At 40.6% G+C, this 14,333-nt stretch overlaps 1 protein-coding gene across 1 annotated transcript; it reads left to right on the plus strand.

The window, feature by feature from the left end:
* The first annotated feature begins 2,068 nt into the window (after positions 1-2,068).
* Positions 2,069-6,145, plus strand: LOC131333413 (EIN3-binding F-box protein 1-like). Its single transcript, XM_058367915.1, has 2 exons — positions 2,069-2,363; positions 3,353-6,145. The coding sequence occupies exons 1-2, from the start codon at positions 2,339-2,341 to the stop codon at positions 5,314-5,316; spliced, it is 1,989 nt and encodes a 662-aa protein (XP_058223898.1). The 5' UTR covers positions 2,069-2,338; the 3' UTR covers positions 5,317-6,145.
* The last annotated feature ends 8,188 nt before the right edge of the window (positions 6,146-14,333 follow it).

Consider the following 14,333-nt stretch of genomic DNA (forward strand, 5'->3'; position numbering starts at 1 on the left):
TCAAAGTCTTGAGATTAGTCAAGGTGTGCTAGCTGCTCCCAATACCTCACTAACCAAACCAGACAGAGCCTTATGTTCCAATCACTTGAGGTCAGCTACATGAATCCCTTTCTTTTATTGAGCTCTATCAAGAGCCACTTGTTCACACAAACCCATTATACTCATCTTTGCGCACAACAACATCTAATGTCAATTTAGGTCTACTCCTCCCCATAATATTGCTACCTAAAGCTATCCTATCTGCTTTCTTAACTACTGCATCTCTTGGTCCACGGTAGATATGCTCAAACCACCTTAGCCAATTTTCCCTCAACTTCTCCTTTATAGGTGCTACACCTTCCATCTCACGAACCGTTTCATTTCTAATCCTATCTCGTCTAGTCTTATCACACATCCACCTCAACATTCTCATTTTCGCTACACTCATCTTACTCACCTGTTGTTTCTTAATAGACCAACATTCCTTCCCATAAAGCATTGCTGGTCTTATGACAGTTTCATAGAATTTTTCCTGTCATGTGCGAGAAATTACAAAATACCACATGTCTCATAACAAATTACTCTCTTATAGTGATGTGGCAGCTAGAAAATTTGACAGAATCTGCCATCAAATCCAAATTACAACGAACTCGCTATCCTTTTGCAGGTTGTGAATGGTGGCTGCATAAGTGTGAAAATAGTTTTTCATAGGTTTAAAAAAAAGAAGACAAGTTAGTCTATTGTAATCAAGATTTAATAATGTTAGACAAATTTTGTCGAATATTCTAGTGTCTAAATCACAACAAGAAAAAAATTTGTCATGAGATAGAGTATTTTGTAAATTTTTGAATGTAAGGGGACAATCTGTAATTTCTAAAGAAAAAAAAAAGGAATACTGGATTTAACAAAGAATTATATCAGGTACGGCTGCTCGCAGATCGGTTTGATGCGGATTGGTCCGGTTTCCAATCCGATCCGCTCTCGGTGGATTGTCATTTTTTTCATCCGTCAACTGTCCGTAGCATTGTTGGGTTGGTTCGGTTTGGATGCGGTTTCCGCAGATCAGTCTGAGCAGTTTCAACAGATTTGAGCATACAATTTATTTTTTTATATACACCAAAAAATTGAAAAATAAAGTCACAAAATTTCAAGTCCAATCAAGTCCGCCACAAATTCAAACAAGTCTAAACCAACATTACTTAGAATTAAGTTTGATTCATCCACCCTAATATCTAAAGATAAACTATTAGATGTCAATAACACTCGAACTTGGAATTGGACTAGAATATGAAATTGATTCAGATTCTAATGTATGAAAACAAATAGAGAAGATTATTGACATTTTCAACTTAAAACATAAAAACATCCTAGAATACATGTTTATTACTATTACCGATGGAATTTTGTTCAAATTACTCAACATCATCCATAATCTTCGGAAGAGAAATAGGAACATTGCGGATTGGGCAGAACCGAACCAAACCGGATCCGCCAAAATTAGTATTTTTAGATCCGTATCTATCTTTAGCATGCCTCGGTTTGGTTCAGTTTGGTGCGAATTGGGCGGATTAGATGGTTCGGTTCATCTGTTGGACAGCTCTAATATCATGGAAGGAGTGAGATTAGGTTGCATATTTGTGAACTTTTTTGTCCATAACTTTTTTCAATATTTTTATTTTTTATAGTTTTTAGTTTAACTTTTTCATTGTAATTTTTAAGATTAATCATTCATCTCGACGAAAGAAATCATAAAAGTATAAAAATATGAACCAATGTTGAAAAGAATTCATATAAGACGATCCTTTAGATAAAAGCGACATCTGTTTGATATTTTTTTTTCGTTTTTAGTGAATTTTTTACTTCTGATAATAATTTTTTTACTCTTTTGGTTCCTCTTATCATGATGGATGATTAATGTAAAAAAAATTCAAAAAAATTTAATAAAAATTTTAAAAACGAACAAAAACACACAAAATAAAAAAGGAAAAAAAGATAGAAACGTTGAACCATACCTGCCTTCAGGTTCAATGCATGTACCCCTCTCTCTCTCTCTCTCTCTCTCTCTCTCTCTAGTCCCACTGTCCCCACCTTGACAATGAAAGAGAGATAATCCAGTTTTACACACAGATCGTAACGTCCAACCCATTTTATCTTCCTCTTCTCTTTGCTCCTTTTTTTTGCCCTAACTAGTTAACAGGGTTTCAGATGACTTCCAGCTGCCCATTTCACATCTGATGCATTTGTCGCCTGGATCTCTATTCTACTACTCCGTCTCCTTTGCCCTTCTTAATTTGCTCTTTTTTGATCTCTTCGATCTAGGAGAGTTCTTCGACCTGCCCAGGATTTTCCAGCTCTACACATGTCGAAGCTCTTCGATTTCGCTGGTAAGCATTCCTCCAATCTGTTAGGGTTGTTTTTTTCCCCTTCGTTTCCTGTCTTTTGAGCTCGATTTGCTAATGCTCTTTTTGATATGGTTTGTTACGTAGAAATATGTATACTTGTGTGATGGTGTTTATACTTTATAGTTCGGTGTTTCTGTACATGTATGCATATATATATGATCGAGAATTTGTGTTCCAGTTGTTTTTTTACTCTTGATTGTGTTCCAATCCTTTAACAAGAAGACACAAGCTTGGGGGGGATAAGCTTTAGAAGTTTTTTTTTTAAAGAAAAAATGGTGAAATGTTTGCTAGTGTGGGGATTGGAACATGCAATTGTTTCTAAGAAGTTGGTAAATTGGGTTTTGATTGGGATAAGAATGATTAAAAGGATTTTGGGTTAAGTTGGGAATTGTTTTAGAAAAATTGATGTAGAACCTTTGGAGTGTTTTTGTCAAATCAAGTTTTTCTTGAGAAATATATCATTCAAATTGGATGGTAAAGGTTGCAAGGGTTGGACATGGCCTAGTAGATTGTATTATACAGATGGACTTTAGTTTAATGTGATTGCTACTTTGCAATTACAAGGTCTGTACAGATCTGGTAAAATTATTAGTACAGGAATCTGGATACTTTTTTTAATGGATGGACTATGGATGTTGTTTCTTATGTCCTTCTTAGGTATTCCTTTGTATAAGTAGGAATTCATAAACAAAAACTGGTAGTAGTTTTAATTTTGTTTATGCTTTTATGAGAAAGATTTATTCTAAATATTTAGGCTAGGTATGTTATATTCATCTGAGAGAACCAGATCAATGTTATATTAGCTTTACTGTATTTCACGGACTGTGATGCCAAGATATATTCATCTAATATGCCTTGCATCTAAATGTCAATCAAATTTGCACATGTTGTTGGAATTTAATAGCTTTTGTTTTGTTTATGTTCTGTTTTAAACTCCTTTGCTTAGCTGATGTTCCACTCATTTCTTGCAGGACATGCTAATTTGTTTCCTGGGGGGTCAATATACCCAAATCTCAAGGAGTCGAGACTCTTTTTGTCCCTTGGGAATCATGTGGACATCTTTTTTACACCGCGCAAGAGGTCCTGCATCAGTGCCCCTTTTGTATTCAGTGATGAAATCTTTGTTGAGAAGCAGTCACCCTCCATTGATGTGCTTCCTGATGAATGCCTCTTTGAGGTCTTGAGACGCCTCCCACAAGGCAAAGAGAAAAGCATCTGCGCTAGTGTTTCCAAAAGATGGCTTATGCTTCTAAGCAACATCCGTAGGGACGAAATCTGTTCCAAGGAAGCAGCTCCATCTTTGGAAATGGAGAAAAAACTGACTCTGTGTGATAAAAAGGGTGGGAGCATTGGTACTAAAGTTGGAGTTGAGGGTGAAGATCAAGAGCTAGAGGCTGATGGATGCCTTTCCAGGTGTTTAGAAGGGAAGAAAGGAACAGATGTAAGACTTGCAGCCATCGCTGTTGGAACTGGTCACTGCGGAGGATTGGGTAAGCTTTTTGTTAGAGGAAGCAATTCTACTTGTGGGGTCACTAACCTTGGCCTCAAAGCAATTGCTAGTTCCTGCCGTTCTTTAAAGGTTCTTTCTCTGTGGAATGTATCGTCTGTTGGAGATGAAGGCCTAGTTGAGATTGCCAATGGATGTTGCTTATTAGAAAAGCTTGACCTTTCCCACTGCCCAAATATTTCCAATAAAGCCTTGTTGGCCATTGCTAAGAACTGTCCCAACCTGATGTCTGTAACTATTGATTCGTGTTCAAACATAGGGAACGAAAGCCTTCAAGCCGTTGGGACTTACTGCCGCAGCTTGAGGTCCATCTCTATCAAAAACTGCCCTCTTGTTAGTGATCAAGGAATTGCAAGTCTCCTGTCATTGGCAGGTAATATTTTGACTAAGTTGAAGCTTCAGGCTTTGAACATCAGTGACATGTCTCTTGCTGTTATTGGACACTATGGCAAGGGAGTTACAGACTTATTTCTCTGTGACCTTCAGTACGTAAGTGAGAAGGGTTTCTGGGTCATGGGCAATGGTCAGGGTTTGCCGAAGTTGAGATCCTTTACACTTACTTCTTGCCATGGAGTTACTGATTTAGGGCTGGAAGCCATGGGCAAAGGTTGCCCAAATCTGAAACGGTTTTGCCTACATAAATGTGCGCTCTTATCCGACATTGGATTGGTTTCTTTTGCCAAAGTCGCACAGTCGCTTGAGAGCCTGCAATTAGAGGAATGCCATAGGGTTACCCAATCTGGGTTTTTTGGTGTTCTTGTAAATTGTACTGGCAGATTGAAGGCTCTTGCTCTAGCAAACTGCTTAGGGTTTAAGGACTCGCCTTTTGGATTCCCTTTGATGGCACAATGCGCTTCCTTGCAATCTTTGTCAATCCATAACTGTCTTGGATTTGGCGATTTTAGTTTGGCTATTTTGGGTAAATTGTGCCCCCAACTCCAGTATGTGGACCTCAATGGGCTCCATGGAATTACTGACGAAGGGCTTCTCCCTCTCATTGAAATCTGTGAGGCTGGTCTATCGAAGGTTAATCTAAGTGGATGTGTAAATTTGTCAGATAAGGTTATCTCCGTCATTACGAAGTCGCATGGCTCCACTCTTGAACTGCTTAATCTGGATGGTTGCAAACATATCACTGATGAAAGCTTGGTAGCGATTGCTGAGCATTGCTCATTGTTAAGAGAACTTGATGTTTCCAAGTCTGCAGTTACTGATTCTGGTCTTGCAGCCTTGGCTTGTGCGGTGCAGCTCAATTTGCAGATCCTTTCGATTTCGGGTTGCTCTTTCATGTCAGACAAGAGCTTGCCTTGCTTGCTAAAAATGGGCCGAACTCTTCTGGGATTGAACATCCAGCACACAAATGCAATAAGCAGCAGCATGGTTGACCTGCTTGTGGAGTGCCTCTGGCGCTGTGATATCCTCTCCTAAGTGGTATTGATATCGAATTCTCCCTTTCTGAGACTATGGATTTCCAAGTAAAGGGGTTGGTGGACATATTTGGGAGTTTCAGTCTAGTAACTTTGTGGGTGGCGTCAAATCGTAGTTTTTGGGTCCATCAGATATGGGTCTTATTGTAGTCTAATGACCTGGTTCCTTTTTTCCAGGGGATATGGCCCCTATGACACTTTTTTTGCAGCATTCCTTCTATGGTGATGCTGTTCGAAGATTTTTGGCACCTTGAAAATAGGTTTCGCCTCATTCTTCGTGGCCATACGTCCCTGAGAATACTGCTCTAGGTTCTGGTTCTAGCAATTATTTCCCATGGTCGTTCTCTTGTTGTGTTTGGGGGTCTAGTGTTTTAGCTATAGCTTATGCTAAGCTTTCTATCAGCTATCTTGTCACAATGTGTGTTCTCGTTCAGTTTTACCTAGTCATCTGAGCTGTTGAATCCTTTTGCATTCCTCACATGATGATTGGGTTTCTGTTTTCCCTTTTGGGAAGTGGGTCAAGTCTCCTTGTGTCCACTTCGTCTATGGTTGCTTTTGTCAGTTCCTAGTTTGCAGGCCTTGCATTCGTGGGCTTTGGCTGTGGCAACGGTTCTTCCGGTCTGCCGTGACAACCTTCCTCTTTGGAGGGTTTGTTTTTTATACCAAGCCCTTTTTTTTTTTTTTTTTTTGCAGGCTCCACTGGCTTATGAACTGTATTCTCTGCAATCTGTCTGTCTCCTGTATGGTTTCTCCTTATGTAATATTTGAATAAAAATGTGGTTCCATTTTGTCACAATGTGATTCTGATCCAGTATCATTTTACTTTTCGATTTGGCCCTTGGATATGGATTTTTCTGCTTACTGAACAGAAGAAATGTTTAGGTCTCCTTTTTGCTGAATCTCATAGATCGTATTATGGGATTTTCCCGCCTTCTAATCCTGGAGTTGTGTGAGTTTTTGGTGCAACCTCTCCTTGTTTATGAGGAAAAGTTGAAATTATATACTGGGTATGGTGATTGAAGTTTGGGGAATGTGCTTGTTATGATCATGCTTGTAGCTTACTTGCACGCTGTTTTGAGGATTATTGGCTGTCGATTGAATTCTCTTCGGTTATTTAACAGTTTTATGGGGCCACAGCCCTCTGCAATTTGTTTGGGACTGGACCTGTTATAGATTGGCAAGAATTATTGAGGATGACTGTTGTGTGGCAAGCTTGGGTAATGGATGTCTAAACCTAAATCACATAATTTGCGTGCATGAGTGGATCGAGTGAGAGCATGAAAGCGTCTTTCAAATGTATCCCAACTTACTAAAATTTGCGAAACCGAGAGTGAGTGCGAGGATTGAGAGTGCGATTGCAAAGCATTCTGAAAGATTCAGTGAATAAGGTCTAAACCTATGAAGTCCCACTTTGCATTTAAAAATGGAATAGGCTTCTCTGCTGTTCAAGGTTTAGGTTACGTAGTGTAGTCCAAGTGTGTGCGTTCTTGATTTGGTGATCAAGCCGTCCATTTTGTAGGCATTGATGTGTGGATTGTTTTCTCAATTGGGACTAGCAGTCCGAATTATTCCCATCCAAACATTTCAGATCCTGTAAAATTATCGGCTCAAATCATAAAACGAGGAACAATTTCTCTCCAATTTCTTTTTAAAAACCACTTATCCCGTTTCTGATCTTCTTTGTTTCTTTACTATTCAAAATGTCCGGCGAGGTAACGAGGTGGCTGGAGGCGGCGATGATGGTGGTCGGTGCTAGAGTTATGGATCTTGATGTTCGGGCTTCTCCTGGTTGTTTGTGGGGGTCGAAATGGCAGCTTCTCAGCGATCGTTGTTGGGGTTTTTTGGACGGCAGCGGAGGCGACCTCGGTAAGGGTTTTCGGTCACTTTGTCTCTCACCTTCTCATTCTATTTTTTGACCCCCTAACCTAGTGTTCTGTGTCGTTTCCTCTCAGGGCTGAACATCTTGTCGCTGCACCATTCTCGGCCGTGCTTCTTCTGCTCCATTTTCTGATCTCCCGGCTGGTGTGCTCCTGGCAACATGTGTTTTGCCTAGCAGTGTGGTGGATCTAGCGGAGCCTGGGTTGTTGGCCGGCATGGCGTCCCACCGAGCTCGCTGCTGGGTGGCTCGGTTTTTGCCTAACGGCTAGGTTGAGTGCTTCGCGGCATATTTAGTTTTTCTGTTAACACCTGCTTCTCCAGTGGTGGTTGTCATGTCCTCGATTTTGAACATAAATAAGTAAATCTTTCAAAAGGAGAATCTTGCATTTACTTAGAATAATACCCAAAAGAGTCCATAGTTCTCATAAATTCCACTTGCAAATCCAACTTCAAAGTCTAAAGAGATTATATCAATGGCACTTTGGCCGAAATTTACTTAAGTACGAGTGAGAATAAGTTTAGAGGTTACAACTATTTCAGTCAAAAGGAAATCCGTAGAAATTAGTTACAAACACATCTTTATCCAAAAGAAAGTTATTATAAAGATGATTAAGTAACTACACAAGATAGCTTTCAAAAAGTATTCTTCTTCATCCAAGCACTCAATGCATGCGAGCTATTGATTGGGATTTGTACCTGAAAATGATGAAGATTTGAGCTACACTGGCCCAGTACAGAAATTTTTACTTAGGCTATGTGAAAATGCGATGAAGTATGCACCAATAGTGAATGAATTTCAATAAACGAACATGAGGAACATGGGTTAGCTACAAAGAACAGGCAGACTATGACCACAGTGTTCTGGATGTCTTAGTATTCCTAACTATTCACATGTCAAACTAGAAACATTAATAAAACTCACATCAATCTAAATAAATCTACAACAGATCATTCTCAACCATTTCATTACTCCTCATATGAACACCACAATCTTTCTCAACTTCCCATTGACGGTAATCAAACTCTGTTTCCATAAAACTTCCTTTTTTTTGTTTGCAAATGATGTAGAGAAATACAAAACCCATATGGGTCAAGTTCCATTAATTCAAGCTTAAATACCGAAATCCGTTGATTTGTACCCAAATACCGGAGACCGTTGATTTGCCCATGAATACTGGAGTATTTTTATTAAAAATCCTTTTTCCAATACTGAAATCCTTTCTTTTCAAAATCTTGATAGAATCAATCATTTATCCCTTTTCTTGAAAATCACACAGTAATCCATATATCATCATTCTCCGGTTCGCGGAATTTCACATCACATAATAACCCGTATATCATCAATCACTATTTTCGCATGTTTCGCACATGGTCCGGTCATCTCACCGAATGTCCATGGTGATACCCATGTAGACACCCCAATTTGGCCTAATAATTATTTCAAGTCCCACATTGGGGACCATCCCGATGATGAATGGATACAGTGATTGCTGATTTACTTCTTGTGAACCTTAGGACTTTTGGTGAGTACTTTTAGCCACTTAGATTACTCAATCTAGAGCCAAAAAACCTTTTAGACAGAAATACAGTATCTCAGGAAAATCTATCTTTCGGCCGTAACATTGATCTCATGGCCTCACCATCATTTCTTCACCTGTGAAACTTGTTGCTTGAACATCTCCCCTGAGAGATTGATCTTTCAGCCACTAGGTCTATCCTTCGGCCGCTTAATCGTTCACTCAGCCTCCAGATCCATTATTCGGCCGCCAGATCGTCTATTTTCCAGATTTTGGAATGTTCTGTCATACGTTTGATCCAATCATCAAAACCCTAGCAGCCAAATTTCGACGCGTTCGGGCTACGTAAGGAGATTACCATGAGGAGTTAGAGTTGCCCTGTAATTCCAATTTTAATCGTGCAATGTGATTGGTTAGAGTGATGTCATCCGGTGCCTATATAAAGGGGCCTTTGGTTCCGAAAAATATATACAATTGATACATTCAATCACCCCCAAAAGCCATGAAATTCTGCATACATACTCTTTTAAATCCCCTTTGCAAAACCCGTAACCTTCCGAAGGCAATCCAACGATCCAAATCCCGAAGTTCAAACTCTAACCCTAAGGTTTCCCGAGAAGCAAATCAGTCAATCTCATCAAATCCGAAGCAATCAAGCAACTAAGGAATCAAGGTGGTGAGGCCCAGGGGCCAATGGTTTGATTTAATTTCAATTCTTTACATTAATCGTAACGTTTTGATTTTCTATTAATCGTCTGGTCTGGTGTGAGGAAGAACATCGGCTAGGTTTTTGATCCATCGGCTGATACATTAAACCAAGAGGATCTTTCGGCCGTGACATCTATTCACCGGCCGCGGGATCCATCTCCCTAGAATAGATTTGTTTTATTCTGCTTTTTCGATGGATGTTTCAATTACTGTCTTGGCTCACCATATCAACTGTTAAAGGCTAATAATCAGTTTATGTGCTTAGAGTTAAACAAAATATGTGTTAATCATATGTCGAACAACTATGGGCCAGTCTCACGACTGGGCAAAGAGGGGTGCCTAACACCTTCCCCCTATTGTACTTTTGGCTCCCGCACCCAGAATCTCTACATGTTTTTCCTAGTTTTAAAAACTAGGTGGCGAATCTGTTTTGATGATAACCGCTATCGTGTGGTGATGTTCCAAGTCATGGGAATATCCACGATCTTGGTTTATGAAGCAAACAACCAAACAAACAACAACAATCAATCTATATGGAGATGCCCTGCTTCGGGAGGTGTCTACAGTTTTTGGCGACTCCGCTGGGGACTTGAGAGCCGCAACCAGAAAGTTTGACATAAGACAAACACATGTTTTATTTAATTCATTTATCATATGCATCGAGCGGGCAACCTCATTGAGTTCATCTAATGCCCCGGCATGTCACGGGCTATGTTAGGGGTTCCAGCAAGCGCCACAGTCACTTGTACCCAGTGGTATATCAAAAAGGAAACCGTCCAATTGTCGCCTATGATGGGCTAATGAGAGGACTGGTGCCATTTGACAACGGAGCACCCTTGAGACTATCCAAACCTTACATGTGTTAGAAAGCCATAGAACTTATCAAACTAAGACAGGAACCTACAGGCTAGTAACCTACTTGCATTTGTTTGTAAAAGTTCTTCCTCACACCAATTGTATATATGTATGTTGTAAAGTTTTCTTTTGTAGGTTAAACCTTCGGGGCCTCTTAAGATCGAATGAAAGTGGGTAAGCTAAACCAATCTAACTAAAGCAAAATTTTTCAGGAAAAATGGTTGTGTCACTATTCATGTTTGATTCGCACTTTCAAGCTGTCACCAAGCTGTCTAGGCCACTCCATCCTATTGCCAAGATCTTTGACCCATCCAAATACGTCACTCCAGTGGATCGACCAAAGCCTATGGTAATTATCATTGAAAATGATCATGTCATGTTCGCAAGAACAATCGATGATGAAGAGATAGAAGACATAATCGAAGAAGAAGGGTTTCGCAGGGTCCCAATCTATTTCTACGACCCTTATGCACCCACCAACGACTATTGGCCAATAGACGAAGCCGACAACTTTGAAGTCAAAGACGCAAAGGAAGAAGTGCCTGTTGACAATGATCCACTAGACAAGATATCACTGAACCTACTCTTTGATGAGGGGGTCACCGACGATGAAAAAAGGGTAATCCACCCCATCACGGATAGCTTTGATAATTGGTGGGGATTTGTTGGCACATGAAGAGTCGACAACAACGACGAAGCAGAGATTGAAGTTCAACTAGAGGAAATAATAGCAAATAGCAAATCAAATGGCCCTTCAAGACTTGTAGGGAGACAGTGATGAAAGTGCGAATCAAGATGACAGTGAAGTGCTGATTATCAACCTTGGTGAGGAAAAAGACTGCTCTGAGGTGATTGTGGATGCTGGAAAAGGGGCTTACCCTAACTGGACCGTGGAACACACTCTAAAATGCAAAATGAAAAATGCTGATTTCGATTTTAATTCCAATTTCGATTCCGACTTCGAGTCAACTCAATCCGAGTCTAGCTTTTCATCTTTTCAAACCATTGAGTCTATTGAGGAAAACTTGGTCAAAACACCAAGGCACGACATTTATTTTGAATTCGATTCCGAAATGTCTTTTGACAACTTTAGCAATGAGAAGTAAGATTTAGAGTATTTCACCTTGCCCATGATTAACTGTGTGGATTCTGACAATCCAAATTTTGAGGAAGAAATTCCAAAAGAAATTCTAGAATTCATCAAGAGAGAAGAAGAGAGGCATGCCAAACCTTTTTCTGAGGAAATAATCACAACAAACATAGGCTCTGAAAATAAGCCCAAACTAGTTAAAATTGGTGAAACACTATCTTCTCAACAAAGTGAAAAACTAATCTTTTTGCTGAAAGAATACAAAGATGTTTTTGCTTGGTCTTATGAGGACATGTCTGGAATAGACCCCGAAATTGTTTAGCACAAAATTCCCCTCCATCCTGATGCAAAACCTGTTAAACAAAAGCTAAGACGTATGCGCCCTGATTGGGTCCTAAAGATAAAAGAAGAAGTCACTAAACAAATCAATGCTGGTTTTCTCATAGTCACTAAGTATCCATAATGGGTAGCCAACATTGTTCCAGTGCCGAAGAAAATTGGGGGAATCAGGGTCTGTGTAGATTTTTGAGATCTCAAAAAGGCCAGTCCAAAGGATGACTTTCCATTGCAACACATAGACGAACTTGTGGACAACACCGCAGGGCATGCACTGCTATCTTTCATGGATGGGTTTTCTGGGTATAATCAGATTCTAATATCTCCTGAAGATAGAGAGAATACCACCTTCACCATGCCGTGGGGAACCTATTGCTACCGAGTGATGCCATTCGTTTTGAAGAACGCTGGAGCCACTTACCAAAGGATGGCGACAACACTGCTGCATGACATGATGCACAAAGAAGACGAGGTATATGTCAATGATATGATAGTCAAATCAAAGGAAAGGGAAGGACACTATGAAGCACTTCAAAAGTTCTTTGAGAGAATTAGGCAATACAAGTTACGTCTTAATCCTCAAAAATGCACTTTTGGGGTAACGGCTGGTAAAATGCTAAGATTCCTTATCACTCAAAGGGGAGTCGAAGTGGACCCTTCCAAGATACAGGCTATCATGGAAATAACATCACCAAAGACAGAGAAGGAAGTAAGGAGCTTTCTGGGGAAAGTACAGCTCATCAGCAGGTTCATTTCAAAGCTCACAGCCACCTGTGAACCTCTCTTCAAGCTTTTGAAGAAAGGCACTGATTTTGAATGGACCCAGGACTGTCAATAAGCATTCGAGGAAATCAAAGAGTATCTTCAAAATCCTCCTGTATTATCACCACCCATCCTTGGGAAACCATTGATTCTGTATCTCTCAGTGACGGACACATCCATGGGATGTATGCTAGCATAAGAAAACGATGCCAAAGTAGAGTGCGCCATATACTACCTCAGCAAGAAAATGATGGACTATGAAACAAGGTACACTCCCTTGGAGAAAACCTGCTGGGGGCTAGTATGGGCCACAAAGAAACTAAGGCACTACCTACTTGTACATCCGGTAGTGCTGGTTTCTCGTTTAGACCCAATCAAATATCTTTTTGAGAAGCCAACACTTATCGGAACGCTAGCTAGGTGGTTATTGCTGTTAGCAGAATTCGACCTCAAATACATGACAAGGAAATCAGTAAAAGTGGCCGAATTCTTGGCAGATCACCCCGTGACAGAGGCTGATGTAGAAGACTTCATGTTCCCCGACGAAGACATCTTATGTCTCTTAGATGACACCTAGATGACACCTAGCAGCTTTACTTCGATGGAGCATCAAACGAACGTGGATATGGCATAGGGGTATTGCTAGTTTCCCTAAACAACTCTCATATCCCTCTATCATATAAATTGAGGTTTGAAGTCACCAACAATGAAGCTGAGTACGAAGCCTGCATTGCTGGAATGGAGGCACTCCTAGAACTAGGGGCAAAAAGGGTGGAAGTCATTGGAGATTCAAACCTGATGGTGTCCCAAGCGAGAGGAGACTAGAAGGTCAAGGAAGATACGTTGAAGCTATACCACTCTGTGCTGGAAGATCTAATTCCATAATTTGAGTCAGTCATCTTCACGCACACTCCACGAGTGAGCAATAGCTTTGCAGATGCACTGGCAACACTAGCCTCTATGGTCGAAATACCCTTGGGATTCACAATGTGGCCCCTCATGATCGAATAGAAGGTCAAACCGGCATGCAAGTGCGCCTTCACTGAGGAAGGTGAGGATATGATGGGAAACCATGGTACGAAGACGTGCAGAAATTTCTAGAAGAATGAGAGTATCCCTCTGAAGCCACCTCAAAGAACAAGATGGCTCTGTGAAAGTTTGCCGCTCGATTTGTAGTTTGCGGAGGAGCATTGTATTGAAAAGCATACCTAGGCCCCAATCAACTTTGCGTCACCATGGAAGAAAACCGTAAGGTAATGGAGGAAATACATGAAGGAATTTGTGGGCCGCACATGAATGGAGCAACAATGGCAAAGAAAATCCTGCGTCAGGAATACTACTGGACTACAATGGAAGCCGACTGTGCTGACTATGTCCGCCGATGCTACAAATGCTAAACCCATGCTGATCGCATGTGTATTCCCCCTACGGAATTATATAGCATGACATCCCCTTGGCCATTCTCCACTTGGGGGATAGACGTCATTAGGAGTATAAATCGAAAGGGAAAATACAAGCATTAGTTCATCCTAGTAGCCATCGACTACTTCACCAAATGGGTAGAAGCAGCTTCTTATGCTACCCTCAAAGCCACTCATGTGGCCAAGTTCATCCGCACCAATATCATTTATCGGTATGGTGTACCTCACAAGTTCATTTGTGACAATGGGTCGCATTTCAAAGGAGCGACAAAGAAGCTCTTTGCTGAATTTGGGATACAGAATCATCAGTCATCTACTTATCGACCTCAAACCAATGGAGCAATTGAGGCTGCAAACAAGAACATCAAGAGAATTCTGCGGAAGACTAGTGACACCTACATAGACTGGCCAGAAATGCTACCACTAGCAACGTGGGGTTATCAAACCACTG

Source organism: Rhododendron vialii, chromosome 7a (assembly GCF_030253575.1).
Source record: "Rhododendron vialii isolate Sample 1 chromosome 7a, ASM3025357v1".
Lineage (NCBI taxonomy): Eukaryota > Viridiplantae > Streptophyta > Magnoliopsida > Ericales > Ericaceae > Rhododendron > Rhododendron vialii.